The 26908-nt window shown below is 44.3% G+C and overlaps 1 protein-coding gene across 3 annotated transcripts in view; it reads left to right on the top strand.

The window, feature by feature from the left end:
- UIMC1 (ubiquitin interaction motif containing 1) overlaps positions 1-26908 on the top strand; it is an 81636-nt gene that overhangs the window by 41178 nt on the left and 13550 nt on the right. For all 3 annotated transcript variants that reach the window (XM_066617334.1, XM_066617335.1, XM_066617337.1), the window contains exons 6-9: positions 5758-5822; positions 11434-11522; positions 13850-13929; positions 18355-18523. In XM_066617334.1, coding sequence (XP_066473431.1) covers positions 5758-5822; positions 11434-11522; positions 13850-13929; positions 18355-18523 — 403 coding nt within the window. The remainder of the gene's footprint in view (positions 1-5757; positions 5823-11433; positions 11523-13849; positions 13930-18354; positions 18524-26908) is intronic.

The raw sequence follows: 26908 nt of genomic DNA, 5'->3' as shown, positions 1-26908 counted from the left end.
CTAGCTAAATAGCTGCTGTAGGTCTGAGAAAACCCATTAGTAGCCAGGTGGCATACAGGGTGGTGAGTAAATGTATTTTTATTTATCTCTCCTATCTGGTCACCCGTCCACCCCACCGATAGGGTGCAGGGTTGCTCCATTGGTGGAGCTGAATTGTCTAGGCCAGAAGTTCCCAAACTGCAATGTTGAGATGGCCCAACTAGGGAAAATCTGTCACTGCCCCCTTAAGGTGTGGGCGACAGTTACTGCATTGAAGTGATTGCGACTTCCGGTTAGGGAGACATGGCGGGCTGACAGCTGCTGGAAGCTCTACTTATCAGCAGATACATCTGTCGGATTTAATCTAAACACCCCTGGATTGAAAGGGGCTATGGCGTGAGATTAACCACAATTAACTCCAGAACGTTCCTGTTTTATCTTCCTGGGGCGAAGGCTCTGGGTGTAAAACAGTTTCAGAGCGAAGGAGTTGGAGACTTTTGAGCTCAGCCACGGATGTAAATGTAAGCCTGACCCCCCTTCCTACAGATTTATTTTTCTGGGGCACGTAGCGGAGAACAGAGTTGGGAAAGAGAAAGAAATATTTGGACTTGAAAGATAAAGAAGGACCAACAGCAACAAGACAAAAAAATAACTAAAGGACTAAGAATTAAGAACTATAAAGAGTTAAAAGGAAAGAAATTATGGGATACAGTATAAATGCCCAGCTGGGTGGATTTTCAAGCTGGGATCGAGACTGTTGAGAAGAGAAACATTAAGAGTTTTTATAAAACCCTTTTGGAGTTGATTACTTTGGAGTTTGTTTTTTTTATAAAACTCTACTGTGTGTGGGACAGAAGGAAGACAGTCTCGCTTTTTTGTCGTGTTGATAAAGTTTTTTTTCCAAGCTTATCAGTTTTGTTTACCATTTCTTCTGGGAAGTGAAGTGATTGCCACGATTACAGCACCATCAAGGACAAAAGGGTTTTTTTCTATTTACCTGGGAGTTGCTATGGCTCTCTGGAGGGTCCTGGAAGCCTGCAGCCACCTCTGCCAAAAAAAGTCACTTCTGGTTTTTGTCGTGCAATCAAGTGGCTTTTTTTGCCATTTACAGCAGTTTGAAGGTACAGGGTGCTGCAGAGGGAGTCGTGGGATTCCCGGACCCTCTGGAGAGTCATAGTGAACCCCAGGTAAGTAGGAAAAAAACCAAAACTTTTTGTCCCTAGTGATCTTGTCGATCATATCTCCACTCCTCCCCTCCCCCACAAGCACTTACAGGTTCCTAAACTCTCCCTGAGAGTTTGGAAACCACTGGCCTAGGCTGATGGGGGTAGGATTGGGGCATTAGTTGTAAGTATAGCTTCTGTTTGTAGAGTATCTAGGCAAAATGACCAATTTTCAAGTGTAACTTTTAATATTTGTTACGATTCTGGACAGGGGATGGGTTGTGACATGGAAAACTTTGTCTTGTTAGCTGTGGCATACTTGGCTGGCCCCCACTGTGCTTGTATTTCTTGCTTCCATTGTTTTTTGAATGTGCCGTTTTTGTCTCCTGCCCATCGGCCACTAGGTGTCAGTCTTTATCTCATTACAGAAACTGGAGGCAGCTTTCGGTCATTGCTGCTGTTTAAACAGATTGCTAGTCAGATGAAGTATTTATTGCTGCTGTATTTTAGGTTTGTGTCAGCCTTTTCCAACCCTCATTTTTCATAATGACTTCGCTGCTAGATCATTGTATAACTTTATCTTCTCTCTGACTGAAGCTCAACCTTGTTGTTACTATTTTCAAGTGTATTTGATTGTTTACCCTGGTGATGGAAAGATACTTAACTTGTTTTGTGATATTTATATTCTGTCTTGTAATATTGAACACTGTGAGGAAAAACTGTCATGTCTGCATTTTCTTTTAGAAGCAAAAGTGCAGTGCAGCCTGTGCTTCAGGTCTAAATCTTGGATCCAAAGAAGCTATATTTAAACACACCTTAAAGGTGACCTGCAAAGGAGACAGTGTTGGACTTATGCCCTATTTTTGCTCCTTTATGTCAGATGGAGATGACTGGAATTGGTTTTATGTCAAAGCTATTTTTTTAATTTCTTTTTGCCTCTGTAGTTAGAAAATTCAGGCCTTGTTTAACTGGGAAGATTTTGTGGCAGCCAAAATGCAGGTGAAAATCTAGGAAACTCAAAGGAGTCCATTAGCACTGAGAAGACCCTTGTTACATCACCTTTTTCATACTACTAATCTCCCAATGAATTTCTGCAAGAAGGCGCATCTTAACCCAAGGTTTGGCATCCCTTCTGTCTTGAAGGATGTGAGCTTCTAGTACACAAGTCTTAAGCAGTCTTCCAGCAAAAACAGAGAGTAATAGACTTGACATTTAAAATGACTCTAGGACTATGAGAAATGAATGGGGTTGTTGGGGCAACCCGAAAACACAATTAAAATGTAAAAAGCTTGAGTTCCAGCTCATAAATATACACTAAAGCACTCTAAGGTATAGCAGAGAAGCAAAGGCAGGGCTTCAGCCGTGTTTGACAATATTCTTTGCGGTAGGTGATTCTTAACACCCTTTTCCTTTCTTCCGCCATGTTATGGAACATGGAGCTGATGGCAGGTAATTCAAAGGCCACTTTTCCATGTTTTAAGCCTCATTTGAGCACTACATTTTTCTTTGCCATAATTACCCACCAGCGTTCTTTGTCACTGTTTCAGCACCCTTTGTGTTGACAGTAGCAGAAGCTGTAATGTATTTAAGGTGCCAATGTGTCTCCTAAGCTGTTCAGACCAGGCTGCCACTGTCTACTCCCCCCATACACCTCCTGAGCCACTTGTTGCTGCTGTAATACAGCTGAACCAGTTCTAGCTTGGGATCTTAAATCAGTATTATGTTTCTTCTGGCAGTTGAAACTGCTGGCAAGTCTGGTTGACTATTCTCCTGCACCTACTGAATTACAAAGTCATTAATCAAGAAGTAGCTGTGCTCTCCTTCAGGTCTTCCCTCGTGGTTCCATGTTCAGTTCTTGTTACAGTGAAATGCACCTGAAATGGTTAAGGGGTTAAGCTACCTCTCGAAATGCAACTTCCCACTCTTTTCCAGGAAGGAACCACTGCCTCTATTGTCTGGTTAGACGAATATTTTCAAAGCATCTTTTCATTGTTCAGAATTAAACTGAAACTGACATAATGGCAGATGTGAATTTTCTTCTGAAAACAGTGCGCCTTCACGTCACTGTCTCCTCTAATGCCTAAGGGTGCTCCGCATATTATGTTTCTCTGTCCTTGCTCCACTTCATTTACAGGAAACTTGCAGCACCATGATGTCATGTCACTCATTGCAAGTCCCTAGATGTTGTGGAGAGAACAGAACATCGAGGTGCTGTTTTTGGCAGCAGCTCCCATCTTGCCATTGTGCCTTATTCTGGCCTTCAGCTGTGCGTCAGATTCATGCTGTGGGGCAATAATATTGTGTTCCTTATGACCAAAGCAGCATGCTTGTGTCTGAGCTCTTCTGGACAGATTTGAAAACAGTTTTAAGCGTTTGTAAATTCTGAGCAAAATGCATAATTATCCATTTTAGGTTTGAGGGGGTTCAATTTAGGTTGGGTGTTATACTGTCAGTTGTCATTGGTTGTCAGTAGTTCCTTGTTGGGGCATTTCTTCTTTACTTTGAGGCATCAGTGTTGCAAATGGAGGATGGTGCATTGCACAGTTAGACTGAGGGCGCAATCCTAACCCCTTATGTCAGTGCTTGCCAGCACTGGCATAGTGGTGCCAGTGGGACATGTGCTGCATCCTGCAGTCAGGTGTCACAGAGGCCTCCTCAAAGTAAGGTAATGTTTGTTCCCTTACCTCAGAGCTGCATTACCCTTATGTCACTGCTGGAAAGCACTGACATAAGGGGTTGTTAATAATAATAATAACAACAACAACAATAACAGTATTTATAAACCGCTTTTCAACTAAAAGTTCACAAAGCGGTTTACAGAGAAAAATCAAATAACTGAATGGCTCCCTGTCCCAAAATGGCTCACAATCTAAAAAGGTTAGGATTGCACCCTGAGGCAACAACACTTGAATAATTCTTCAGTGCAGGCAGGGTGCTTCAAAAACAGCTCTTTTTTGCAAATAGATGGCTTTTCCTGGGACTAGATGGAGATTCTCACAGTTCAGATTGGGGGTTTTCCCCCTTCTCCAATGTATGACTGATCACTTTCTTGAGACCACATGATATGTCTAACTTACTCTTTACACCCCTACCATGTCATGTGTGGTATGTGTTAATTTTTTGCACACTAGTCTTATAATGTGGCTGCTCTTAAACTGTATTCTGATCTCTTTGAATGTTTAGCTGTGGTGAATCCTTCAAAAGTTTAGGTGTTGAACTGACTAGTGATTGCTAGGGCTTTTGGCTTTCCTCTATAGAAGCTTATTTGAGCTCTGCATTGCCCTTGGCTCTGCAAGAACCTTGGTGAACATTGGGAGGGGGGATGTGAAGGATGCCAGAGCCATAGCAAATAATAATAATAATAATAATAATAATAATAATAATAATAATAATAACTTTATTTTTACCCCGCCTTTCTCCCCAAAGGGACTTAAGGCAGCTAGCCCCTGTACTTGATCCAAGGCAGGTTGCAATGGTGGCATCACAACTGTTTGTGTTTTAAGTTGCTTTAACAGTAGAAGAGAGGCAGAAAAAAATGGAGTGCAGGGAGAAGAGAAAAGCAAATGGAGAGAGAGGAGTTAAAAACCAACAGGTGCAGTCAAAAAATTAAGTGAGTTTCCTGTTGCAGGATGAAATCTGGGTGCTGGGTCTGAAAAGATTGGCTGTTGTTGTGCTAAGCGAACTTTTCTTTCCCCCTCCAGATGCCTTTTCTCTCCCTTTTTCATACTAAGAAACAGGCATGTGAGTAAGCAGGAATGGGTGTGGTTCAGTTGCTTGTTTATCTAAGGAAAGCACAGCACCTGGACTTTCTACAAGAAGATGGGGAGGATTCTTAAATCAAAGAGCCATTTCAGCCCCAGTTTTTATAGTAAAAAGTATTTCCAAACTATTTCCAGAGTTTGCGCTTTACTATGTTGATTGCTCAGTGACTTCTGTCAACATCTAATGATAATCCATTTTCCATTACAAAATTCTAATTAATTGTCTGGTTTATAGTTAACATGTTCAGTTGTAAGCTCTAGGGGTTTTTTTGGAACATCTTGCAACACAATTTGTTTTTTCTGTTTATGTTCCAGAGAGGGTCAACTAGCAGTCACTGTCTTTGTTTGTCAATGCGTTTCTGACAGCTTCTTTCTCAGCTTTGGTTTTCATAAGAATTTGTTTTTTTAATTTGACCCTTTGAGCATAATGGTGTCAGTGACCAAGCTTTCTACTCACCACTGCTTTCACTCCCTGATTCCACAGCCCAATGTGCCTTGTTTGCTTCAGTTCTTTGGTTGTGGCACATTGTGATCTTCTGAATTGTGTGCCTTGATATGGAGTCTTGACCCTGCTTTACTGTGGCAAGTTGATCTTGATGGCCACCGACTTCTTCCAGCTTTAATAATTCTGTGACTTAGTGACCTTCAGGTCCTTAGAAAATAGTTATATAGTTCACTGATTTTTTCATACAGATGTGTATCCAGTCTACTTTATGTTAAATAACTTTATGAAACACTTTATGTTGATATTGTCCTCTTTTTTTTGTATGTTGCAGGTTCTAACTTAGAAGAATCAAGGCATTGTTTGGTGGATGTGTTGGCTGGTTTGATTTTTATGTTTTCTTCCTCCTTAGGCCTCTCAAGTACTATTTGCTGAAGATGCACTTGAAGAAGGAGAGCCCATGCAAATTACACAAAGGTAAGACAATTTCAGAGTAGCTGGTTCTGGAAGATATAAGGCTGCTGCCACAATCTGCCACATTCATAAATTTATTGAGGTCTTTGGAAGCTGTAACATGCATGTTTTGTCTCTATACAGACGGGCCTCCATATCCAGTATCCACAAATTCAGTTATCCAGTTAGTTATTCAGTTAGCCCAGTGATTTTCAATCTTTTTCATCTCGTGGCACACTGACAAGGCATCAAAATTGTCATGGCACACCATCAGGTTTTTGACAATTGACAAGGCACTCCATGCTGCCAGTGGGGGGCTCTCATCCCCATTGGCCCTACTAATAAATGATCTTCCCCCAAATTCTTGTGGCACACCTGTGGACCACTCTCAGCACACTATTGTGCCATGGCACAGTGGTTGAAAATGGCTGAGGTAGTTGAACATGCAGGCAATCAGCCTACATGCTAGAGGGTGACTAACAGGAAGCAGGAGTTCCTGCTTCTTGTTAGTCTCTCTGTAGCATGCAGACTACTTGCCTGCACATTTGGCTCTTCAGTTAAGCAAGACTGTTAAACAAGAAGCACCTGTGCTGCTAGTGCTTCTACAATAAAACAAAGGTAATGTAATGGGCATAGGGGGCCGCTATCCATACAGGAGTCGCCCTGTATCCATGATTTCTGTATCCATGCGTGGGGGAATGGAACTCCTGTGGATATGGGAGCCTGCCTGTACTGGCAGCTGTTGCATACTGCAGGATAGGTTGGAGAGAGGAACCCCATTCTTACTTGCATAGTGTCCAGATTTCTAATCCTGCATAGGACCTTTTTTCCAAGATTGATGGTAACACATACAGCATTCTTGTAATACCTTGGTATACATTTTCCAGAAGAAGAGTGTGACCATCAACACTGTGTCCTTTCCTTTAAGATGTAAAGCAAGAAGTGGCCCTCATAGGTAGAGACAAGAAAACACAGTATTTGGCCTAAAGAACTGGGACATCTAACTACAAAGCAATAGACTGGGGCTTGTGGAAAGGCGAATTACAGCAGGGGTGTCCAAACTTTTTGGGGAGGAAGGCCACATCATCTTTCTGACATTGTGTCAGGGGTGGGGAAAGAATTAGTTTACATTTAAAATTTACATAAATTTACATAAATTTACACAAATGAATTTATTAGAGATGGAACTTCTATGAATCAGTGATGGTCTTGCAATAGCTCAAGGCCTATATAAGGCTTTGTGCAGCGCAAAGCAAGGTTTGCCTTTCCTTTGCTGCCACAGCTGCTTGACAGACATGAAACAGCAAGCAATGGAGGGAGCCCTTGGCCCACAGCTATTTCGAGAGGTTGAACAGTTGGCCCTCACACTGAGAGCAGTTGCCGCGGGCCAGCATGTGCTCCAGCAAGTGTCCGGTGGGCCAGAGGTCCGTTGGAGACTGGGAGCTTCCTGTGGGCTGGATTGAGGGTCCTCAAGTGCCACAAATGGCCCCTGGGCTGGGGTTTGGGCACCTATGAATTATAGAAATAAACTAATATACTCCCCGTAGGTATGTGCACAGCATGGTGTAGCAATGTTTAAATACGTACATAAACATGTACATGTGTGACTGTATGTGTATAAATTCTTTGAAGAGGGAAAAACAAGAGGAAACCAAGGAAACATTTCCTAATATTGGCATGTTTGCCTTCTTTAAATGGGCAGGCAATGCTCTGGGAAATCCAATTCAAGCATGAATAAGTGGGATGTGTGGTTGGGAAGGGTCCAAACCCTATTTGCTTCAGATGATTAAGTAAAGAAATCAGGATGTAACTGCCTATTTCTTACATTTCTGAGTTCCTACTGCCTTGTTTGGCAGAGCACTGCATGGTAACCATTTCTGGAATAACCCCTGGGAGGTCGGCTGCCTTAAAGCTTACCAAAGTAGGAGTGAAGCATGCAGACTTGCAGTAGAGATCAAGAAATGCTGTAGGAGATGGTGGCAGATAGGGGAAGATTCATGGAGTAATTTGCCAGAAAGGTTTCAGTGTTTGCTGTGCAGCCACAAGTCCAGCTGTGAGACATTACTTGATTCTTGGGTGAGTTTTCCCAGGTTTCATAATTAAAATGCACTTGGCACAAATCCACTCTTTTTTGCTGCCTGATATCCTCTCTTCTCATTGATCTAACAGCATTTCGGCTGAATACTCAACGAGGGTGCCAACTGGCTAATGCAATAGCTCTTCCCACCCTGCAGTGGGGCAAGCACTGGTGTGTGCATAGCTTAATAACATTTATGTCAGTTTCACCCTTATAATGACTGTACTTTAAGGGACTGGCCGTCCCTCAAAACGGCCACGGTGCCAGAAGATTGGAGGATAGCAAACGTTACGCCTATTTTTAAAAAGGGAAAGAGGGGGGACCCGGGAAACTATAGGCCGGTCAGCCTAACATCCATACCGGGTAAGATGGTGGAATGCCTCATCAAAGATAGGATCTCAAAACACATAGATGAACAGGCCTTGCTGAGGGAGAGTCAGCATGGCTTCTGTAAGGGTAAGTCTTGCCTCACAAACCTTATAGAATTCTTTGAAAAGGTCAATAGGCATGTGGATTTGGGAGAACCCATGGACATTATATATCTGGACTTTCAGAAAGCGTTTGACACGGTCCCTCACCAAAGGCTACTGAAAAAACTCCATAGTCAGGGAATTAGAGGACAGGTCCTCTCATGGATTGAGAACTGGTTGGAGGCCAGGAAGCAGAGAGTGGGTGTCAGTGGGCAATTTTCATAATGGAGAGAGGTGAAAAGCGGTGTGCCCCAAGGATCTGTCCTGGGTGCTTTTCAACCTCTTCATAAATGACCTGGAGACAGGGTTGAGCAGTGAAGTGGCTAAGTTTGCAGACGACACCAAACTTTTCCGAGTGGTGAAGACCAGAAGTGATTGTGAGGAGCTCCAGAAGGATCTCTCCAGACTGGCAGAATGGGCAGCAAAATGGCAGATGCGCTTCAATGTCAGTAAGTGTAAAGTCATGCACATTGGGGCAAAAAACCAAAACTTTAGATATAGGCTGATGGGTTCTGAGCTGTCTGTGACAGATCAGGAGAGAGATCTTGGGGTGGTGGTGGACAGGTCGATGAAAGTGTCGACCCAATGTGCGGCGGCAGTGAAGAAGGCCAATTCTATGCTTGGGATCATTAGGAAGGGTACTGAGAACAAAATGGCTAGTATTATAATGCCGTTGTACAAATGGATGGTAAGGCCACACCTGGAGTATTGTGTCCAGTTCTGGTCGCCGCATCTCAAAAAAGACATAGTGGAAATAGAAAAGGTGCAAAAGAGAGCGACTAAGATGATTACGGGGCTGGGGCACCTTCCTTATGAGGAAAGGCTACGGCGTTTGGGCCTCTTCAGCCTAGAAAAGAGACGCCTGAGGGGGGACATGATTGAGACATACAAAATTATGCAGGGGATGGACAGAGTGAATAGGGAGATGCTCTTTACACTCTCACATAATACCAGAACCAGGGGACATCCACTAAAATTGAGTGTTGGGCGGGTTAAGACAGACAAAAGAAAATATTTCTTTACTCAGCGTGTGGTCGGTCTGTGGAACTCCTTGCCGCAGGATGTGGTGCTGGCGTCTACCCTAGACACCTTTAAAAGGGGATTGGACAAGTTTCTGGAGGAAAAATCCATTACGGGGTACAAGCCATGATGTGTATGCGCAACCTCCTGATTTTAGAAATGGGTTATGTCAGAATGCCAGATGCAAGGGAGGGCACCAGGATGAGGTCTCTTGTTATCTGGTGTGCTCCCTGGGGCATTTGGTGGGCCGCTGTGAGATACAGGAAGCTGGACTAGATGGGCCTATGGCCTGATCCAGTGGGGCTGTTCTTATGTTCTTATGTACTTGGGATGAGAGATTCAGTTGTGGATCCCTTTCCTTGCCATCACAGCTATCAGGCGGTTCTGGGATTGAATGGTAGAAAGAGAGAAGAAGACAATGCTCTTGTTTTCTACTAAGATTTGCTCACTGAGGCTTAATATTTCAAGTACTCATTAGCCATAGTGTGATTGGAAAAGTTCCCCTAGTTCCATCCACAGATAGCATTAATATAAACAGCTAGTGGCATTGGTAGAAGGCTTCTATTCTTAAGGCTTCTTCTATGTCCTCTTCCGGGTATATTAGGTGCTTTGTACATTTTTCAAGCCACAAGCAGGGTTGATGAAGTACAGTTCACTTGCCAAACTGTGGCCCTGGGATCTTTGCAATACAGCTGGCGGCTGCCCTCATCAGGCTGCTAGGATCAAGATTGACCATTACATACTGTGACATCTAATTTCATCAGATGGCACATCTGCATTAAGATGACAGTGGCTGCAGTATTCTCAGTTTTGTGCACATTACATGTGGCCATCTGGTATCTGGCAGTTTGACTTTAGAACCCTGTGCTGGGCAAAACACAGGCACCCTGGGCAGTGGGCTCCAGCTGCTGTTTGATTCTTCTGCTGCTAGAGTAATTTTGGAAGTGTCTTTAGCTGAAGACATCTCCCTCCCCCGCTTTCTGTGGGCCATTCAGCTTTGTTGTTTCCTGTGTTGTGCAAAGTACACTAGATTAAGATTTTAATAAATGATTATATGCTTTGTTACTAGGAGATAGTTGGTGTAGCAAGCGATGTGGTTTGACTTCAAATTGATTAGCCCATTTTATAAATGTCATAGCAAATTGTTTTGTGTGAGGCCTTTTGAAGTGAGTCTTGATGGTTTATGCAGAGTAAGCTGTGCTCAGCTTGGGCTTGTAACAAATGCTTTGAGATGGTTTATTTAGCGAGAGAGTGAGAGAAGTCACTTGTGGTTTCCCATCAGGATTTTCTTATTTATCATAAATCTATGGTGGCTGTTCCTTACTCTCAGAGGCTCATGACTGAGTTTAATAAATCTTCTCTTTTGTCGGTATGGGGATTCGTGTTTTTCAAGTGTGTACTTGCATACTTGATGAAACCAATTGGAAAGTCGCACAGATCTCTGAGGGTAACAGGGCCAATCAGCTTGTATCTTCCGGTGATGTGGAGAAAGTGTGCTTTGTGAAGAAAATGGTGGCATGAGAAGGTCAAAATGAGAGGAGTCAGGCACAGGGAAATGCTGCATGAAAGGGATGCTCAGTTCATGTTGGCAGGACTTTGCTGTAGGGAAGCTTTGAGTTGTGTCGGATTCCTGCTGTTTTAGAGAGCTGTGAGCAGTGATGGAAATGAAAAAATTAACAGTAATGGGAGGGAGAAGGCAGAGTTTGGTGTCAGGCAGATCTCCACCCCTTCCTGCTCCAAGGAGTCCCTCTCTGAGGATTAGGTTGCTCTGTTATCTGCAGTACTCCTGTGACCAAAAACTGAGAGCACCAAGGAAACTTTTGTAGTTATAAGTAGATATTCTCACTTCTCTCACATGGCACAGTGACCCTTTCTTTCTTTTTACAATGTCTCTCTAGAACAGAAGGGCTTTCTCCTCTGTCGCACTGCTTGGGATGACTTTCAAACTGGTGTCTTTTCTGCATTCTCTTCAGCTACCCTTCTTGGTTAATCTGAGCTCTCAAGACTGCATCTGAGTTTTATGGGCCTGCATGTTGTGAAATTACTTTTTGTATTTGTGTTTTGATAGTATTTCTGCCTTGACCCCCCTGGACAGTAAGAGAAGTCCAGACATTACTACAGAGAATTGTGCTGAGGAAGAAATCACCATTTGCCCTGGTATGACTCTCATTTTACTTTCTCTTCTTGGGGTAGATTTTATTATGTGCTCAAATGATTTTGGTGTATAAGTGATTTTAAATTGTGAAGTCCTACATTTCTCAGACTGGGAAATGGGCATTTTGAAGGAGGCATGGTTACTTGCTGTGTAAAACAGAAGATCCTGCCTGGTTCCAATACTTGATGAGTCTTGACTTAGCCAGCCAGCCAGTCCTCTAAAATCTTTTGCTTAGGCAGCAGTACAGGCATGCCCCCATAACCATGGGGATTCAGTTCTGGAACCTTCCGTGGTTACATGAAACCATGGATATGGATGAACACCTCACCCTCTGGAGACTCCCTTCACTTCTGGAGAGTTCTCTGAGCCCAGCAGAGGCTGCAGACATCTTTCCACAGCCTCTGCTATGCTCAGACTGAGCCCGAGAGTTAAAAAAGCGCAACTTCCAGTTTTTCCCATGAAACCGGAAGCGATGTTTTCAATGCCTTATAAGGCATTTGGAGCCCATATCTTCAGAATTCCATATCTGCAGATTCACTGATCCACGGATTGGGTCCATGGGCCCCCCCCCCATGTGTGCCTCCCTGCGACCCCCTCTGGAGGTGAGGGGCGTTTTGCTGAGCTTCACAGGGCTCCGCTCTGCTGGGCTCAGAGTTTTTAATGCCTTATAAAGCATTAAAATGTCACTTCCAGTTTCATGGGCTCAGTCTGAGCCTGGCAGAGGCCGCAGACAGAGGCAAGGGGAATGGAGTTCCTCTCATCTCCAGAAGGAAAGGGAATGGAGGCACGGGAATGGAGGCAAGGGGAATGGAGTTCTCCTCATCTCCAGAAGGGGCACATGCAGGGAGGCCCCGTGGCCCTGATCCACAGATAAGTGAATCTGCAGATATGGGGACCCCACCCCCAAATTGATGATACCCTGGAGCAGTGATTTTTGACCTTTTTCATCTAAATTGACTAAAATTGTCAAAGTACACCATCAGTTTTTTGACAATTGACAAGGCACACCATGATGTTGGGGGGGGGGAAAGTCACATCCCCCAGTGGCTCTACTAATAGAGTTCCCCAAATGTTCCCTAAACTCTCGTGGCACACCAGTGTGCATGGCACAGTGGTTGAAAATGGCTGTCGTGGAGAGTTGGTAGGTAGGCTTTCATGAGGTTTCCCATAGATTTTTTGCTTCTCTGGAATGCTTCTCTTGAGGAACCTTAAAGGATGCTGTAAGCGCTCCAGCACTGCTGCCTCCCTTTTCCCTTTATTTGCTTTTCTCCAAGACTTGCAGTGAGAGTGAGCGCAGTCTGCTGAGATGCTTTGTTTTGTCCTAATACCACTTACATAAGTGTTTTATGGCAGCTTTTATTTCTTAGGGAAGCACACTGGGACAAGAACTCTTGATCTTGTTTTTCAGAAAAGTGATTGAAATATTCCATCCTCACAGTGGTCTGGAAGAGCAAATAAGGTTCCCCCTCCACCTTCTTCAACAGTGTGTTTAATGAAGCTGCAATGACTATAGCTGCTTGGGCACCAGAGTCTGGGGGTGCCAGCTACAGTTCTAACAGGAGAGTTGCCTGCTTAGAAACCTGTGGTCCTCACCTGCTGCTTTGGTCGATAGCATCCTGAATGATGTATGCTTTTTCAGTTCAAAGCAAATCAGTCATACAGCAGTGCTTACAAATTCATCTGCTTCACGCATATATTTTCAAAACCACGCAAGGGGAAAGGAATTTTCTTATATTCAGTAAGCAAGAAAATTGTTCAAGGTTAAATTGTTCACTTCCAGACCCAATCTGATTTTGAAATGATTTTTCTAAAGCAAGCTTTTTTCAGTGTCACATCTGATACAGGGACAGGTTTAATTGTGAGGTTCCCTGCAGGAGACTAGATGAGGTTTTCATTGTTGGTAATAACTGAGGGGTGGTATTCTAAAGGAACAAAGAGAGGGCAAGCTGTATAGCTGAGCAATAGGTATATTGCTTTCTCTTGAGTTGGAGAGCTTTGCCCTTATATTGTGCTGTTCACCAGCAAGCACCTCAACTAGTGTACAGTCTGCTTGCCCTATTGATTCCTGCTCCCCATTAAACTGGAGAGCAGTAGTGGTTTTATCTGTACACTGCTACACTATCGCTTTAAACTTTTACTCTAGCTATGTTGTTGCACATTGTCTGCTAACATTTGTGACAAGTCTAAAAAATGTTTAGAAACTGTGAAGACACTGTAAAGCAAATGGGATAAGTTTTACCAGCTAGTGTGGAATGTGCTGGGGGGTTGGAGGGGACTTGAGAATGGGGAGGGACCGGGCTGCTACTAACATGGGAGGCTTTTGTTGCAGAGACCCAGCCAAGTCCATCGCAAGCTATCGAGCCTGAGAGCAGAGAAATCCATTCATCCAGCAAAGATGTCTCTCTGCAGGTAAGCAAATCCCTAAGGGATAACAGCCAGTGAAGTGTCTGGAATGCAGAGTCTTGTTTCCTCCCGTCTTCCAAAATGAGCTGCTCTGCAAACCATACAGCTTGCTTCGATGTGTTAGTGCACGAGCATATATGCTTGTACTGGGTCTCCTGTCATTCTTCCTTCCTTTCTCAACAACTCCTCCCAGTCATTTCTGTTTCACAATCTTGTGACTGGCTATGGACTGCAAGCCCGACACCTTCATTAGCTGAAGGGGTTGCTACTGACTGTCTCATGTTTGTCATCTTGTGTGCAACACCTATCAATGTGCTACATTGGCTGTGATGCATGCCACTGGGCCTTGTTAAGAAAAGGGAACCAGTTGCTTGCCCCTGAGGCACATATGTCTGAATGAACAGTTGGCACAATTGTGACTTCACAATGTGACTAACTTCACTGTGTTGGTTCTTTACTACTGTCTGGAACCAAGACTGTATCATACTTACACATGAAGGGAGCAGGCGCAGTGTGATAAGTTTGGGTAATGGTCTGCATGTTGCTGTTGGTTTAATTTTGGAGTACGCAGTAACTATTGTCTTGTTCCATGTGCTCAGACATACCAGAGAACCCATCAGCCTTGTATGTTAGACTGTTTTGGATTACTCCGAAGCAAGGCCTCTCTCACTTGCCTCCTCACTAAGTGAGTGCTGTTGCATTGCCTTCCTGTGTTACCACACCTATGCTTCAGTCACTATGCAGCTGTCACAGCAATGGCATCTGACTTCAATTACTTTTTCTGGTAAAAACACCTATTTCAGTTGCAGTTTGGGGGGGGGAGCAGGTATATATGAAGGGATTTCAAAGTGCTGCTCTGGCAGGATACATAAATACAAGTGATTTGGAGAGTACTTGACTAGAGGATTCAATTGTAAAAGACTAATTCTTGGAATCTTCAGCTTGTACAGAGTGTCTGCATGAAGGTGGCTGTTACGTGTAGGAGCATCTTCATGTTGTCACAATCATCTTAATAAACGCTTTCCCCTTTCTGGTGCTTTACATAGCTCAGACTTTTCAGGCAACATGCCATCAATTTGCTGGACATTGTGACTGAATGGGATAGTGCAGCCACCAAGCTGCTGTGCTCTCACTGCCTCTTCTGTGTTTGCATAATTTGTTAAAGTGGACGAGATGTCTGGAGTAGCCAGAATGGTGCAATTATCTCTTGAACAGTCCTGGATGGGCCAGGTATCTTAAACAACTGCCCAGGCAGGTGGTCAGAATGAGGGACTTCTGAATAGAATCAGAGTCCATCTTAGGCCTTCCAATGCTTATTTGGTTGAACAGAGAGACCCAAATGCTGTGGCAGGATTTGAACCTCCACCCTGTATTGACAGAGAACCAAAGTACTGTGTGTCAATCAGCTGTGTTAATTCATAGCTAGCCTGCTTTCCAGTTCAGTGAATACTATCCAGACAAGCACTACCTCTGTTGGCCTATAGGTATGAGCCTGGTTTGAACAGAGGAGGTCTTTGTTGCTCAGGGCATCTCTTTTTGCAAACTGCATGGGCTGGTACAGTTTTCTCCTTTGCTGGGTGGGCAGTCAGTCATGCAGTTAAGACTTCTCTCATTTACTCTCCCAGGTCTTGTCAAAAGCCATTCATGGGGAGGGGGCTGACAAGTGTTGCTACACAATGCCACATTTACATTTACAATGAGTTATTTACTGTGGGAGTGTAAGCAGTTTATTTGGACACCTGGTATTTGCAAAAGATGTGATCTGCAAGTCTGTGTAAAGTGGAGATGGGAAGGAGCAGAGAGCTCTTCACATCTGTGTACGTGTCATCTTATTAGGGTAACACCGATTTGATCAGAACTCTTCATCTTTGGCATGTCTCATTCCAAGCCTGGCATGCCTTAATGACACACCACAGCATAATGGCACTTAGCAAGATATAGCAATGGCAAGATGTGAAATACCCAGGAAGATGTGGTGTTGTAATCACTGCAAAGTAGCTGAATAACTGCAGAATTTGTATCCCAACTCTTCTGCCTTGGAGTCAGGTCTCTTTAGGAAAGGATTTTGTGTAGGGTTTGAATGCTGAGGGTTCCTGCAGTTCAGTGCTGATCACCTGTCAGCAGGGAATTTTGCACATTTGAGATTAGTCCTTTAAAAAACACCAATCATACACACCCCCACATATACAAGCTGTCCTCAGTCAGTCAATGAAATTCCTCACATAGAATTGGGCTTTTTACTTGACAATGTAGATTCTGTAATGAAGCTGCTAAGCAACAGGCCTACATAATGGAGACCACTCATAAAACAAAACATGAAGCATGCCTAAGCAGTCAGTCAAGCTACCTCTAGTGATGATTTCCTTGGAACTGCTCAGCTGTAAGGACATAAGTGACAGTTCCTGTGTGTGTGTACAAGCGCATAAAAGACAGACTTGTCTCACCCCAATAAAAACCACCTATCCTGGATTATTTCCCACAGGTTCCATATAGCTGGCTTAATATTTAAACAGACACTTTAATGGTTCTGGCAAATCTTCTTTGCTTTGAATGTTTAGGAACCTTTTAGGTAGACTGACATTAGGCAGAAGTCTTCCAGTATTAAGAAGATGGCAAGAGTTGCCTTTCTGCCTCTTATGAACGTGAATAGTTTAAAGGAAGAGGCTCTGCATTTCAGCAGGAGAATTGCACTGTGACTCCAAGACCCTGTCAGAGACAAAAATGGGGTGAGTTTTAATGACATGCAGGTAGTCGTACTTGGCTTTATCCCATAAAAAGCCAGGAAAGAACTCTGGTATGTTTTCTTTCACCCTGTATCCGAGCTGGTCTTGTTGAACCAATATGCTTCTTGCACTCAAAACAAAGCCCTGAGGTGGCTTTTAATATCTAAGAGAAAATAAACTAACCAGGATTTATTGGGAGTTAATCCCAATTGTTAATTGGGAGTTAATTGCTATAACTTTGCCACCTATTTGTCACTAGAAAGCCAATGGTGGATATAATATCCATCTGTTTTTGACACTTTCCTATCCATTTGCAGCATTCTCCATCAGAACACAAAATGAGCCCACCCTCACATAGACCTGGAAGGCCAGATTTCAAGCAGGTATTACCCAAGTTGCTACTTTTTCAGCAACAGAACTACACCGTCATTTAGAGGGGAAAGTAATGAGCTCCTAGGTTCAGTTATAGCTTGACATTAAGCCAAGTACATTTGAAGAAACTTTCTAGTGAAATTTCATATTAGACATAATTTTTGTGTATGAATTTAATTCCAGCTGGGAGTCAGGAAAGGGGACATACACAAGGGGAAGCCACAAGTTTCCCAGAGTGTTGTATCAGGAAATACCAAACTGAATGGCATCATGATGTAAAGGTTAGTTGACCATGGTTTCCCATGTGGATTCCCTTGCAACAGCTGTCTGATAGCTTAACCTTTGGGCTTAGCAATTGGGACATCTTGCACAATGGCTTTGCTTTGATTAAAAAAAAATTCCAAAAATGTACTGCAGTGTTTCTCAAACTGTGGGTCGGGACCCACTTAGGTGGGTTGCGAGCCAATTTCAGGTGGGTCCCCATTCAGTTCAGTATTTTATTTTTAATGTATTAGACTTGATGCTACCATGGTATGTGACTGCTTTGGGGAAATGTTACAGACCTGCACTTTTAACAAGCTATTATGTATATTCTTTTAACAATGATAATAAATGTGACTTACTCCTGACTAAGTAAGGATGGGATTGCAGCCAAGTGTTGTTAAAAATTTCCCTGCTTGATGATGTCACTTCCGGTCATGACTTCTGGTGGGTCCTGACAGATTCTCATTCTAAAAAGTGGGTCCCGGTGCTTAATGTGTGAGAACCACTGATATACTGGACACAGCATATTGCCACTTGCATGTATAGCCCATGATTTGTAGGTAGGTGAAGCTTTCTCATTGCCTCAAGCTAGGCATGAGAATGAGAGCAGCCTACTTTTCACCCTGTAAGAAAACGCACTCTGCAGGCAGTGCTACCAGCTAGGGGCTGACTAAGCTCTGGATTGGGCACATGAATTTTCTGTCAGTTTCATTTGTTTTTGCTTGCTGACACTCTTGTTTTCTCGATTAAGGATGTTTTACACTTTCCCTAGAGAGGCACAGTGGCAACACAGGTGATCCTTGCCTTAAATAGAACACATGGCTCTCCAGGGGAGCTATTTGAGAGGACAGGCTGCTTTTGAAGTTAGCATGAGATATTAGAGCTGTAGTGCGCTCTCATCAGTACAGAGTTCCTAGATCTGACCTGTTCAATGGCAATAAAAACAAGCTGGAAGTACAGAGACTGGGGAGTGTCATAAACTGCAGGTGTTCAAGGAAGCTTGGTTGAATGTGAAGAATTTTAAAAAACTGTGAGAAGACCAATTTGGCTGATCTTTTACCCTCTTCCTCAGGCTAATGTAGATGGTGAAGATGCTGAGAGGAGTGAGTCTGCATGCAGCCCGCCAGCTGATGGCTCCATGTCCTGCCCATTGTGTGATCGAACATTCCCAGTATCGGAAATTCAGCTGCATGCCATGTATTGTTATGGCACAGGACAGGACACAACTGAAGATGCTCCAGGTCTGATAAACATCTGTTCTCACCTGCCTCTTGTCTCTTCCCAGCCTGTTGAATAGTACTGGGACCCTCCCCTAAAAATGGGCAAAATTGAAGTGTTGAAGAAGATCCAGTGTGTCTTCCAGTTTGATCCCTTGCCCTAGTACGGTGCTCAGACCTAAGGGTGGACACGCTCCTTAGAGGCAGGCTGACTGAAGGAATATTGTCTAATGGCACAGAGAACTGAGTGCCATGAGATGACAAGTTGCCCTGACTGAGGGAAGTTTGAATTTTTATAATTGTTAGTGGCAGCAGATTGAATCTGCAGTGTCACCTGACTTCCTAGATTAGGAGAATTATAGTCTGAAGTGTGAACCTTTTGGCTGGAATTGCTTGAGCAGGAGCCTCAGTAGCACAGGGACCAGTATCTCATCCTCAGGGTTTTAGCCCCACAGCACCTGGCAATGTGTGTGCATCTATATCCTGTCCTGGGCACTGAAGCTCCTGAGCATAACATTTTAGCCCACCCAACAGGCCCTTTGATTTGTTTAGCCAAGTCTTTGACACATCTTCTCCTGCCATTCCCACTATGCCTGTTAGTGAGTTCTGACCTGTAGGTCTTCTTGGCTGGCTGCTTTTTTAACCTGTGGCTCCTGTCTGATTTTGAGTCCACTAAACCACTTTCTCACTTCCTGTTGTTACAGAAACCTGGCCAAAAATCTACTGGGTCTTCTACTGGTGTGAAAAATGTTACTTCCTGCAAAGTGCTTTTTTAGAAAGGCATTGTGCCAAGGCAGACTCTACCTTATACTAAACATTTAGATGCCTTCATTTTGTCCATGCTGAGTGGCATCCCTTTGGTAGAGAAGGTTCCAGACATACAACAAGAATATCAATCCAGTTTTTTTTCACAAGTGTTGTGATTTTTAAATGAGCTATTAGCCACTATATGAAATCAAGTGAAGAAACCACTAACGTAGTGTGTGGTCTTTCTTAAGGCAGGGAAACTTGATCCATAATGAAGGCCACATTAGAAATACATCATGAGACTGAGGGCTGTTGCAAATTTGCATTTTTAATAACATGCGATTAACATAATTGGCATTGGCTTTTTTGTTAAACTTCATCAAGCCAAGCTGCAATAAATTATTAGGCATTATTCTCGTTCTGAAATGGTTGCTCTCATAAGTGAAAACCTGACTTGGCCTTAAACAATCTTACAGCTCAATCCTACAGTCTTTGGCTGGCAGTAGAAAGCATGTCCTGTTGCTGGCCACTGCTGAAAAGGTGCCAGAGAGTGCACAGAAGCATGCTCAGCAGGGCTGGCTTTTAGGCAATTGGGGAGATTTTGCCCATTTGGGCCCTGCGCATGGTGGGGGCCCCACATTGCCCTTCCGCTCACCACTGCTTCCACTTGACTCGAAATTGGGTCACTTCAGAAGCAGCTCCCAGCCACCACTGCTTCCAGTTGGCCTGCAATTGGTGCAATGCTGGCAGCAACATGCATGCCTCACTCTTTCCCCACCCTTGCAGCTCCTGGCATCATCCTCTCCCCAGTCTTGCTCTGGAGGGGGCTGCTGCAGTTGGGACAACAATGGGCGAGAGTTGGGGAGCGCTGGGGCTGGGTGCGCACAGCCTCCGCCCTCTGGCTGACTTCCCTCCGGCTGACCTCCCAGGAGCCTATTCTGCACAACCACTAAAGATACAGAAGTCCTTTCCACTTGCACAGAAGTAACAGACTTTTTTTCTTGGTCTGGCTGCATTCAAGTTAAGAGCTAAAAAAATTAGTAGAGGGCCCCCCCAAAATTAGAGGGGGCCCAGCAAAAGTGTTTCCAGTTGGGCCCCGCAGCTCCTAAGGCTGGCCCTGGTGATCAGTAGCGCACTGTCTGGATGCTAGCAGGAGGGCCAGAGCCTTCCTACCCATGTTGCCAGAGCTCCAGCTGCACGCAGGAGCAGGTGCGCCACCACAGAAGGCAGGAGGAGTGGGAAGGGATGAAACTGGGTGGGGAGGGTGGTGACTGGGAGTGGGGAGGCTGCGGGAGGTGGTGGATCTGGAGGTGATGACATGCACTGGATCATACCTTCTATTTTCGCTGGCTCCCTGCTCCCTTTTTCTCCTTGAGCTTATGCTAGTGAAACTGCTACTGTGGGTCTGAGGAGACCCATTGCGAGTTGGGAGGCTTACATGGGGGTAAGGGGATTTTAATTCCCCCTCCCCCCTGCTGGATATAGCTTGCCTGTTTTTGTGAGACTGCACCGGGGGGTGGGGGGGATTGGATTGGGCTCTTAGTGTATAGAACTAGAAATCATGAAAGTTAATGCAGTTAACGTGACTTGATTCTTATGCTCATTTCATTTTGTTTAACCATTCCACTCTTTTACTGTTGCTTGTTCAAGTTTCTCTCTGAAGCCATGAGGAAAAAATGCTTTATAATGAAAGCAAAAATTGTAGCCTGAGTTTATGGGTTCCAGAGAAGTATCTTGGGACCACATACAGCCCTGCATGCTTTGGGGTGCCTACCTACTGTTGAGGCACTTGGTGTGCTGTGTCTGTTTCAGTTAAGTATAATGGTTAAAATTGCATTGCACAGATTCTTTATAGTTATTTCTCTTGTTTAAATGATAGCTTGCCTTTACACATTTCCAGAACTTGTTCTCACTACCCAGAGGAAACAATCCTGTCTAATAAGCATCTCTAAGACCTGTCCTTGGCATCTTGAGATGTAGGCAGAAATCACAGCTGCAACACATTGAAAGCCTTTGCTTTCAGCAGACTGGAGGAAATGGTATACCATAGCATCTTAGTTGGAGCTGTGAAGAAGATGACTCCTAAAACTATGTGCTGTAACAGTAATGAAAACAAATTGCATGCAAATGTGGGATTTAGATGACAGGCACTTGTTCTGTGGTTTCGGGGTGAGAAATGAGAGAAATACACTATTTAGAAATAATGCCTCTTTATATTGAGTACCTTTTTTGAAATATTTGTATATTTTACAAGTGTGTTTGAAAAAGAAAAACACAAAAAAGATCCTCACATATAAAACAGAACCCAGTCTACTTCTTTTCATAATGCTCTCCTTTCTATCTCTCTGCCCAATATTATCCTTTTCTCTGAATGTCTGCTGGCCCTTTTCACTTCCTCCCTAACCTCTGCAAAGGTATTCTCCTTCACGTAACATCCCTAACCTTATGCTTATGGTAACAGACATAGAGAATTCTGAATCTTGATGGAACAATCTGGGGATTGTGTTCTCCCCTGCCATCTGAGTTTGGCCGAGTTCACATCCACAAAGTTAATTACCGCACTTCATAGTTCCCCATTGAATCAGAATGCAGAAAAGCTGGTACAACCTTTTCTGAAGCTTGCGGAGCCCAGCTCGACTGATGTTAGTTTGAACACTTTGTGTTTTGCATCCCCAGCACTTGAGTAGTTCCTCCAGAAATCTGTGTTTATATTTGGCTGCCCTGTGATCAGGGCAGTCACACTGTGTGGAAGAAATTCAAAACTCTGCGCACCATCCTCCCTCTTGATCTGCTCAGAGAAAGCTGCTGTAGTTTTCCCTTACTGTTGGCTTAGGGGTCAATGATCCATTTCCAGGGCTTCTTAATTGGATTTACTCTTGAGGTCTCTGGTACTATAAACTGTACCATCTTTCAGTGCTTTTGTTAAAAGGAACCTTTGTTGACTTGCTTGTCTTCTGCTTTGTTACTGCCTGCTGTAAATATACTGACTCTTGTTTCAACTTGTAGTCTAAATAAGCCATTTTAACTTGAATGATTCTGGGGACCATACGTTCTGCTGGGTGCAGATCTGTTTTTGTGTGTGCAGGCTGTTGCAACTGCTGAATGCTCAAATGCTGAAAGTAAACATGCAGTTGCACTCTTAGGCCCAGACCAATCATGCAAAAACTCATGTAGGAAATGAGCATTTTCCATTGAATGCACATTTGGGTGCCACTCAAGTAGGTTTCCTTATCTGTGAGACATCCATGAGGCTTTTGCCACTGGCTTTCCAAATACCTCTTAATCTGTGAGTTTGGAGCCTTCCACATGGGTTTTGGAATGTATGGCACAAAAACCTGGGTTGCTTTCTTCCATCTGCCCCTCTTCCAAAACATGTCTAAAGACACAGGAGAGAGATTGAGAGAGAGCAAGAGAGTGTGTGTGTGTATTGCTGCCACTGTTGCGGGTTCAATCAGAGCAGTAGCCTGTGATTGAGGTGTAGATTGTCAGAGGCACTGGGCTTCTTTACTCTGTGTGCACAGAACCTTAAAAGCTTCATCAAACAATTTGGCTCAGTTTAACCTTGGTCATACAAAAAACTTCCAGCTCCTTCCCACAATCTAAAAAGAAGGAATAGGAAGGGGGGGATATGCAGAGGCAACCTAAGGTGCCTCTTACACAATCCTAGTCATGCCTACTTATAAGTAAGCCACTGTGTTCCATTGGGACTTACCCATGGGAACATGGGTATGGGATGACAGCCCAGGCAGAGAGAGTGAGGAAGAGCTGATGGCACCTTTCATGCCCCTCTTTTCCATTTGCTTCTAGCTGTCTTCCTCCTCCGTGTCTGTGTCAGTGTGCTGCAACCTCTTCTCGCACTCCTGAACAGAAAGGAACGGATGGAGGCATGCCCCCTCCCTCCCAAGATTCCATCTGATTCACACAGCAAGAGAGAGGTGCAGCATCTTTTTCTCCCCAGACAAGGGGCCTTCTGACACAATCTTATGCATTCCTACTCAGACAATAAATAAGGACAAACAATAAATAGCACATGGATTCTGCTGTCACTCGCAAGAGCAGGACATTTACTGCACTCAGAAGGGCAAACCCTTGGAGAAGCTCCAGCCCTTTCAGCTGGTAAGTGCTGCTGGGATATATGTAGACACAGGATGACTGTAGAGTGCAGGGTGATTGGCAGTGCAAGAGGAGGGACTAGTATGGCTTTTGCCACTGAGAAAGCAGTGGATGTGTGGTTGTAGATCCCACATGGTTGAAACTCACAAGTGTGAATCACAGATGTGTTTTCCCACAGAATAGCTGCATCTTTTGCTCTGGCCTTAGTCGCTATAACCGATTGTAACTAAGTTTAAATCAGGGTTTGGAAAACCCAGTGTGGTTTGACTCAAATTGACTCACTGAGTCACCGTCCCCCACGACTCGACTCGAAAAAGAGTCATAACGGAGCACTTTTCGCCACCCTTTAGTGACTCTAATGGACTTGAGTCGAATCTACCCCCACTTTAAAAAGTGGAAAAATGGGGCTGCTGCTAGAGAGTGTGTGTTTGTGTGCCGGAGTTCTCTTTGAACATACCCCTACTGTCCCCGCCAATCTGTAAAGAGGGCAGGAGTGGTGGGAGGGACAGTTTGAGAGCTGGGACAGAAGGATCACGAGCAGCAACTGGGAGTCTTACCAGGATGACCCGATTCTTGGCAGCCATACTCAGAAGTAGTCCCACTGAAGCCGGTCATTCAATGAGGATTGCCTCACCTCTGCTCCTCCTCCTGCCCTCCCTCAGCCAATGGAAATATGAGAATGTCGATCTTTTGTCCAGTGATCATCTGTGCCTTCTTTCCTATCAAAGACAGGAAAAGAGAGCCCAGTCCCACCTCACCCCCCCATTCATTGCAAACATTTACCCTTTCCTGTCTCCCAGCTGGAACTCCCTACTGCTCACTGTTGGAATGCTTTCCCCACAAGGTTTTCCATGTGGCGAAAACAGTAAGCAAGCACCCCTAGACACAGGCAGACTCAAGACAGCGTGTGTGGGGATGAGTGCCAAGTCATGGGGGCCCTGACTCAAGTGTTTTTCAGAGTCTTCCATGTGCCCAATTCACGGGTTCCAGAGTCACCCAAAATCACGCATTTTTGTAACTCAAGTCCGAGTCACCTGACTCAAGATCCCAACTCTGGTTTAAATGCATGTGACTGAAATAAGTGCATGCTTTTCCCTCTTTCACGTGGAAAACTACTCTCTAGCCACCTGTAGTGGTGGTGCTACTGAAGCTCAGTAAAGGACACCCGAACAGCTCCCACCTTGAGCAGGCTAGCACTGAAGTGCAGAGAGTAAGGCAGCTGGGGTCCTACTGCTTTATTTCCTTGCTGGAGATTCCTGTTGTTCTACGTAGTTATCTATTCCACAGCTGGAATAGCTTGCATGTTCATTCTTTAACTTCTCTTCCACTCTGCTCTCCAGATATTTCCAAAAAAGTTCAGAAAAGAATATTGCAAAAAGACTGACTGTTAACTTCCGAAGTCCTTTTTTTCTCAACATGCCTCCAGCTTCATTCCCCCGCCATAGTGACCACACTGCTGAAGATGTCCAGTTTCATAATAGGACGGGGTTGGATGCCATTCTTCTTCTTCCTGTAGCCACATCCCAGGTGCAAAGTGACATAGCTTGATGTTTTCTGAGTTGCAGCCATGCTGGGGCTGATGCTGTTTTCAAAAAAGCTGTAACACCAGGAGAAGTGGCACTGATGCAGCAGTTAAAACAAACAAAACAAAAGTAACAGAATTGGCTCAGGGAAAAGTTTTATCACTTCAAAGAAGGGCAATGTACAAAACATTCTTTCCATTAATAGGATCCTGCACAAAAAATTGCATGACTGGTAAATGAGAATAGGTAACACAAGGAAAAGGGGCCCTCTGTAGAGGCAATGGGGAAGTCTCTTGCAAAAACCAGCCAGCATAGCCAGATGCTTGACATCATCAGTCCCATTTAGGGATGCTTTCTCCAGTCCATAGTTGGCAACCTTCAGTCTTGAAAGACTATGGTATAAGCCTACAGCACCCGGTATTCCCAGGCAGTCTCCCATCCAGGTACTAACCAGGCCTGACCCTACTTAGCTTCCGAGATCAGACGAGATCGGACATGTGCAGGGTAACAGTATTTGTAAAGATATGAATGTGAGCAAAACCTGTGTTTGATATGAGAAAATATGATGCAGGAACCATAAGAAGATCTGTGCATGGCAAGACTCTGAAAGCACTGCAAAGTTTACTGCATTCCTCTCTGAGGGTATATCTGCAGGGAGGCTTCCCGCCCTCCTGCTGTGGTACTTATTGTAGTGGGAGTGTAAGAAGAAATCTCTGAAAAACAAATGTGGGAATTACTCTGGATTTCTTGGATTGCATGGTGAACACCACAGCCTGTGCCAGTCTCTCACAGGGCCAATGGATAAGTTACCAGCACAGACTGAACACAGCCCCAGTGTGGACTGCGGATATGCATCACTCTCAAAATGTGGACATGTGGACAGCCCACGTGGACAAATTCTGAGTTGCACTTTCAGGTGTTGTCAGACATGAAGTTGATTTCCAAGAGACTGTCTGTATCTTTACCTATTGAAAAGCTGCATGTTCCATGAGGTGGGCAAAGGGAAATCACAGAGGTTACATGATTTGCCTGAGGCAAATATCTGTTGTTTCCCCCCTCCCCCCCCATCCAGGAAGCAGTTTGAAAACATTCATTTTCAGATTTTTTAGCAACCAAAAGAGTTCCAAGTGTATATGTATGCATGTGTTTGTATATAATTGAAATGAAAGCTGAAACTCTGATAACTATATCAAGTGATGCAAAAAAAAGACACGGGGAGCCACAGATAATGCCAGCTTCGAGTATTCTGACTGATGTGCTGCCAGGAGCTCCCAGACCATCTCAGCTTGGATGGAAAAGACTGGCCATTGTGAAATGAGCGTGCGCGCGCGCGCACACACGCGCGCGCACACACACACACACACACACACACACAAAGAGATTAGAGGAGATCTAGAGAAACCTGGAGGATGCAGTCTTCTTTTGTACAGATAGGAAGAAAAGCTGAAGCTGATAAAGTTTTAATTTGACTACAGTGAACATGTCTGACTTAACCCAGCGCACTTTGAAAGGAGATGTTGTGCTCATTCCATATAAATGGTTGAAAGGCATGCTCTCGCTCTCTTGCTCCGAGGAGAAATTTTTATTGCAGTCATTTTGCTCAAGGAGATTCCCCCCTCCCCAGTTTTCTCCTTAGCAACCTCTTGTTCTAGGTTTGCAGTTTCTGCTGGCACAATCCTGCAATGGCACAGTGAAGTTCAGTATTTGGAAAAAGAGCAGACCAACTTGTCTACGACAGGTTAAGCTTGTCGGTGATGCCATTCCTGTTCTCTCTCTTGCTGATCTTGGCAGCCCAGCTGGAGGTCTTTCCTGGTGTTTCGATAGTGCCAGTCCCAAAGGTTTCTAGCAGGCTTGCTGTGCCAGATGTGTTCTCTTCTCTTGGAAAAAATAGCACTGATTAACACCTGAGCTGTGTACAAGGCACTCTGAGAGACACTGTTGCAGGAATATTAACAACTGTGCACTGGCTTAGAGAACTGTTCTGCTTTTTCTGCAAACAGGCTTGTTAAAAAGCCTTTGGGAGTGT

This window comes from Tiliqua scincoides, chromosome 2 (genome assembly GCF_035046505.1).
Source record: "Tiliqua scincoides isolate rTilSci1 chromosome 2, rTilSci1.hap2, whole genome shotgun sequence".
NCBI classification, from domain to species: Eukaryota; Metazoa; Chordata; class Lepidosauria; order Squamata; family Scincidae; genus Tiliqua; species Tiliqua scincoides.
Note: the sequence above shows the minus strand (reverse complement) of the source record. Positions and strands in the feature narration are given on the sequence as shown.